At 41.7% G+C, this 6,667-nt stretch overlaps 1 protein-coding gene across 1 annotated transcript; it reads right to left on the bottom strand.

The window, feature by feature from the left end:
• Positions 1–940: 940 nt before the first annotated feature.
• Positions 941–3,621, bottom strand: LOC138953210 (gephyrin-like). The gene is made up of 2 exons (XM_070325002.1): positions 2,774–3,621; positions 941–2,326 (listed from the first exon to the last, which is right to left on the bottom strand). The coding sequence occupies exons 1-2, from the start codon at positions 3,002–3,004 to the stop codon at positions 2,096–2,098; spliced, it is 462 nt and encodes a 153-aa protein (XP_070181103.1). The 5' UTR covers positions 3,005–3,621; the 3' UTR covers positions 941–2,095.
• Positions 3,622–6,667: the final 3,046 nt, after the last annotated feature.

Below are 6,667 nucleotides of genomic sequence, written 5' to 3'. Positions count from 1 at the left end.
ATAGAGAGGGAATCGAGACGAGGGTCGTGGTGTGTGTGTGTGTGTGTGTGTGTGTGTGTGTGTGTGTGTGTGTGTGTGTGTGTGTGTATGTGTGTGTGTGTGTGTGTGTGTGTGTGTGTGTGTGTGTGTCTGTCTGTGCGTGTGTGTGTGTGTAGAGCGATTCAGAGTAAACTACTGGATCGATCTTTATGAAATTTGACATGAGAGTTCCTGGGAATGATATCTTCGGAACTTTTATTTATTTTTTTCGATAAATACCTTTGATGACGTCATATCCGGCTTTTTGTCAAAGTTGAGGCGGCACTGTCACACCCTCATTTTTTAATCAAATTGATTCAAATTTTGGCAAAGCAATCTTCGACGAAGGCCGGAGTTTGGTATTGCATTTCAGCTTGGTGGCTTAAAAACTAATGAATGAGTTTGGTCATTAAAAAGCGGAAAATTGTAATTAATTTTTTTTTTTTAAACGATCCAAAAACAATTTCATCTTATTCTTCGTCATTTTCTGATTCCAAAAACATATACATATGTTATATTTGGATTACAAACAAGCTCTGAAAATTAAAAATATGAAAATTATGATTAAAATTAATTTTCCAAAATCGATTTAAAAACAATTTCATCTTATTCCTTGTCGGTCCCTGATTCCAAAAACATATAGATATGATATGTTTGGATGAAAAGCAAACTCAGGAAGCTAAAAAGAATAGACATACAGAAAAGCGTGTAATCCTGCTCAGTGCGACCACTACCGCACTATTCTGCATGGCTTATCGATTTCACTGCCTTTGCCACGAGCGGTGGACTGACGAAACTACGAGTATGTGGTCTTGGTGAAAAAAGCAGTGCGGTCAGTTTCATTCTGTGAGTTCGACAGCTTGACTAATCGTACTAATTTCGCCTTACGCGACTTGTTTTTTTTTACTTTGACTCATCAGTATGCATCATACAGCAGTCAAAACTGTCACAATTTCAACATAGTTATTCTACAAACAAAAATGTACTGTATTAACAAGTATGTGGATGCAATGTACTTACTTTGCTATCATGACAAAACTCTGTATCTGTATAATCATTTTTTCACGCAAGTCTGCAGGAATGATTGGCATATAAACAAGACACATCCGTCACCCATCAAGGCACTGAACTCTTAACGACTACTAATACATCTTAAAGCTAGAGCACCAAACTACAAAGATCAATGCACACAAACAACTTTCACCTTTAAAACTCCACAAGACAAACACAGCCGAAAAAGAATGTAAAAATACTCTGCAGCACCTTTCTATAAACCAAATAAGGTTGTTCAAGCATCATTGAAATGTTTGGATTTCCTATGAGCATATCTTCCTCGAGTCCTCTCCAGCACAAAACCACTGCAAACGAAAAGTTCAGGAATAGTCGAAAGCAAACAAAATGAAAGGCACGACTGACAATTTTTTTTATGTGATACTATAAACGTTTCGTAAGGCTGTGGGAATCAACCCAATCCTCCCCATTGCAGAATATGCAAACAGTACAGAGCATTTCAGTGGGCTTAAAAGCACGAAGCATGAAAGCCATCTAACAATACACAATTACTAACTTCAATGCGTGGGAACAAATTTCCAACACTTAATGGGACGATAACGTTTCTGAACACAAACAGTATTTCATACCCTTGATAGCCTTAACCCTGAAACATGAGCTCAATGACGCAATAACAACTAAAGCCGAGGAAGAAATAAGAGAAAATCTTTGAATACCAGCACCCAACAACATGATACTGGATATAACACCCACACTAAACACATTTAGTCCTCAGGGACAAATCTAGGCCAAGAAGTTTATAATGACGACAAACGACGGGTATTTAGCTCCATAAGAAACAAAGGACATAAGTGGATTCTCGTCAACATCTCCCCTGAGCGACAAACTGCATGTCATCACACAACAAATATGGACCATACTGGGCATCAGCAAAGCTACCGATTTCAAAGTACTACAAACGGACGTCAGCAAACTCTACTAAGACGTCACATGACCCTAATATTAAGGTTAACGTCCGCGAACCCTACCATGACGTCATCAAAGCCTACGATGACGTCACAAAGTTCTACACAGGCGCAATGACGAGGGCGTCGACAACCTCTCCCTCGTGCACGGTTGTGAGTTCAGTGGAGCGTGGCGGAAGACGGAGCAGAACGTTGGCTTCGCGGAGACTGAGCAGACGACTGCTGATCTGGTTGCCCGTGCTGGTTGCCGTGGCAACGTCCTGGCCCGGAGACCACGTGACCACGGCCCGGTGGTACTCGGGCCGGGGGTCTAGCTTCACTGTGCGGTCCAGCTGGTGAACAGCGAGAACGAGAGATGATTAAATTAAGCTGGCACATTTTGAATAAAGATAATCAATCATTATGGTCGTCTTTATCATTGTCGTCTCCATCGTCGACAACAACAACAATTGGTCGATGTGTAATGGGTAAACGGATTGAGTAGGAGCCTAGCTATTCTTCCTTGTGTGTGTGTGTGTGTGTGTGTGTGTGTGTGTGTGTGTGTGTGTGTGTGTGTGTGTGTGTGTGTGTGTGTGTGTGTGTGTGTGTGTGTGTGTGTGTGTGTGTGCGTGCGCGTGTGTGCGTGCGTGCGTGTGTGAGTGTAAGTGTATATATGTATGTGTGTGTGTGTGTGCGTGCGTGTGTGTTTTAGTTTGTTCTTGTTGTTGTAATGCCGGTGTACAAAGCATCTACTGTACTGCAAAATACAACACATCATAACGAGACATGTCTGCTCTCACCTTCGTTCGAACGACAGACAGGTTTGGCGCAGGGCATCCCATCATGCGTCTGATGGCCGGAACTACGTACAGGTTGCACGTGACCAGGGCTGACACGGGGTTGCCGGGCAACCCGAAAAACAGCTTCTTGCCACCTTCACGCGGCAGGGACGCAAAGGTCGTGGGCTTCCTGTACCAGACGCAAACGACACAAGTTAGTCTTTTGTTAGAGCTGACTTTTTGAACAAACATTTTTTTCAATGAAAATTGGTTGGAGTCCTGGGTCGATTTGCAAAGTTGATGCTGTCAGAAAGGAATAGGTAGAAACATCATTAAGACAAACAAACAGGCCAGCATCATGGTCGACACCTTAAAGGAGAAACATATGACAAAGAGAAAAAAAGAAAAAATCACAGAAAAAAAAGAAACAAACAAAGAAACAAACAAGCAAGAAACAACAAGACCAATTATAGAAGAATAACGAAGGGACCGACGAAGAAATAAATAAAGAAAAATACAAAGAATGACTCGACAATCATTCTACAGAAAAAATTCATGCAAAGGAATTAATTGTGCCTTATAGAATCGTTACTCTTAGGGATATCAATATTCTGGTTCCTTGACGCACAATTCTTGTGGAAAAAGCCAACTTCCGCCACTGCGTACACAGATTCTTCATTTTTAAACAAAATTTCTCAATTCACTTAGACCGAAAAGGTTACTACCGCTGTACTCGCTCTGTTGTGTAATTACACCAATTACCTCCGTTCACAGCTGGAAAAAAGCGGCAACCTAAGTGCCATGCAATTTGTATTTAAACACCTTTTTTAAATGAGGAGAGAAAACCCAAACCACTAGAACTCAGGCCTGTTTCGTGATCTGTAGTTGCTCTTTACCAACTTCCCTGTTCAAAGACTGACTCTCTTTTCTCACTCCTTCCTGCCCTCAACCCCTCCCAAACAACTCCCCCCCCTCCCCTACATCGCCATTTCTCTTTTTACCCCTTTAATTTTATCCGCCCTTCATCCATGACTAGACTAGTGCTCCCATACCTTCCCCACCTCACAACCAAAATCCCCAACTCTTCTCGCCTCTCTGTCAAATGTTTTCCTCTTTTAATTTGGGCAGGGTTCCAAAATTATCTTGGCGTGTCCAATCTGCCACGTTTCAACACTCGAGAAAATGAGCAGGAAGAACGAAGGAGGTACGAAGCAGAAACGCAAATAGGCACAAAACAAAATCCCACTATGCAGCGGACGAAAAAGAACTTGGAAGGATAAAGTAAAAAGACAGATGTAGTGGTTAAGATGTGCTCATGTCTACGTCACAGATCTCCACTCCTACGTCATTATTATCTGTGCAAAGGCAGCCTACGGTAAAAATAACTCTGCTTGAAAGAAATATAGAAATAACGAAGCTGGAAATAAAGGTAGTGACGAAAGGGAACATTTCGCAATACGAATACAGAACATTCTAATTTAAAAGCGACGCATGCATTGGAACGTGGCATTGTGAGTGTGTCTGTTCGAAACAAGTCTTCTCACGAAGGAAAATAATCGCATAGCAAACATTTTTTGTCAAACAGTCAGACATTAACATGTTATTTTGCATACAACCCTGTATCCTGGCGCGCAGTTTCCGTACATTACGTACGTGCCTATTGAGTTGGATTCCCAAAAACCTCTTTGCTTTCATAATCTAACAAAATGGGTGGAGGAGGGTGGGTGCGTGAGGCTGTGTGTATGTTGTTCAGCATCCTTAACTCTACTACACGACGTAAAAACATTAATTTTATGATAAATTTTTAAAAAAAAAGCGATATACCTAACTTCTTGTTCGTTGCCAAGGCAAGGCAAGGCACGGCAATATTTATTCTAAAAAACCATAGGGTAAATTTAATTTGGAGAAAACAAATACAATAAACACAACAAAAATTGAAATGTAATAAAGGGACACAACACTTCGTAATTAATAACCAGAAATAGGTCAAACAGGATTAATAACTAATTAATTATAATCAAAAATATGTTAACAGTACAGGATTTATCTACCCACCTATCCAAAAAGTGTACACGCTGCCTGAACGAGAGGTGAGTGTGTGTGTGTGTAGAGGGGAGGGGTGTATTGGAGGTGGAGGGGGGATGGGTATTCAGAAAGAAGGCCAGTAATGTTCAGACATGCGACAGTACCATATGACAATGTTCTCTTTAATACAAACCGCTGAAGTATCAAAAGTATCGAGACGCACCCTTCAAGTTTTTTCTTCTGTCTGAAAAGTACGACAAACCCCCTCACCTTTCCAGTTCGTTGACAAAGCTGCGTTCTCTAAAAAGTTCCTACAAAAAATGTCAGTCGTGACATTGTCTTCTGCTCCGCAGAGGGACATTTCTTTTTCGTATTTACTGCGAGGTGGGCGAATCCATTAGTCAAACACCAGCTTCCAACTTTTCTTTTTTTCTCTCAATTGACTTGCTTCAGTAGTCTGTGGCTATTAACTTCACACTAAAAGACTAAACTGAGCACTAAAAGAAACTCCACACACACGCATGCACGCACGCGCGCGCGCACACACACACGCACATATCAATGTCTTTAGATAATAGTGCCGAAACATCTCCATACCCAATTCAACACCTATATACCTTAAATCTCCCGCTCCCGTAAAAACCAAACTGTTTCAACGTTTTAATATTCTTTATACTCAACAAAAAGAAAAGACAAATATGTTAATGTTTGAAGCGGAGTCGTTAATCAACAGAACAAGAAAGCGTGCATGCTGGAAGCTTATGTCTTTCATCGTCTACAATTCTCTTCGTAAATTTAAACTACTAGCAACATTCACTGCAGAATGTAATTGCCTACACAGGAGTTATTACCATCCTTAATTACACGAACTTCGAAATATACAATGAATCCGAGATTTGGGAAGTAGGGAGAAGGAGAGGAACTCAGTTTGTACTTGTGCACAGAATCAGATATAGGGGCCCGGTAGCTCAGTTGTTAGAGCACTGGACTTGTGATCGGAAGGTCGCAGGTTCGAATTCGGGCCGGGACGGACACGGGTCAACTTTACGTGCAGACCCAGAGACGGAATCCATGTCCCACCCCCGTGTCATCACAATGGCACGTAAAAGACCTTGGTCATTCTGCCATAAGTGCAGGTGGCTGAATACACCTAAACACGCAGACACCTGGGTAGCGCGACTCCGTTGCTGCTAGCTTTCCACTGAGAGGAAGCGACCCAAATTTCCCAGTGATGGGACAATAAAGTAATGAAAATGAAAAAAACAAATGTGTCACAGAAACAAAAATATGTTATTGTACTTTAGAAGATTCTTTTGACGAGCGGTGTATTCTACTCTACAGAAGCACTCTTTAGATGGAGCAGAAAACAACAAAACTAAACTTGGAAACATCATCGGGGAAGACAGGGGAGACGACTAACAGTCAAGTCAAAAATAAAAGAACAGAACCCCCAGGAAAAATTAACTATGAAAAGGCACCAACAGGAAATCGAACAAAAACAGAACGAAAAACCACGTGACAGTTTTTAAAATTGGACAGAATTGAAACGGCAGACACAAGAAATGTGTGGGTTTTGCCTACATGCGTGTATTCGTGTTTTCATAGCCCTGCGACTTTTACTGTGAGCTTGGGATCTTTACGGTTCGCGTGCGTGCACATACATGGGGGTACATTGCAGCTGTACAGACTCCACCAGGACTGTTGTGCATGAGAACGTTACCAACCGTGGAGTCAGATTGTTTTAGATTGAGGTTTGTTTGCGATTTCAGCCAATCCAACCTCGCGGCTTGCTCCAACCCGATTGGTAACTTTTTCGTGCACATCGGTCCTGGAAGAGTCTGTACGTAGTTGACTCTCGGAACTTCATTCCTCCTCGGAATCGGAACTCGG

This window comes from Littorina saxatilis, linkage group LG17, assembly GCF_037325665.1.
Source record: "Littorina saxatilis isolate snail1 linkage group LG17, US_GU_Lsax_2.0, whole genome shotgun sequence".
NCBI classification, from domain to species: domain Eukaryota; kingdom Metazoa; phylum Mollusca; class Gastropoda; order Littorinimorpha; family Littorinidae; genus Littorina; species Littorina saxatilis.
This window is presented reverse-complemented; position numbering and strand designations above follow the sequence as displayed.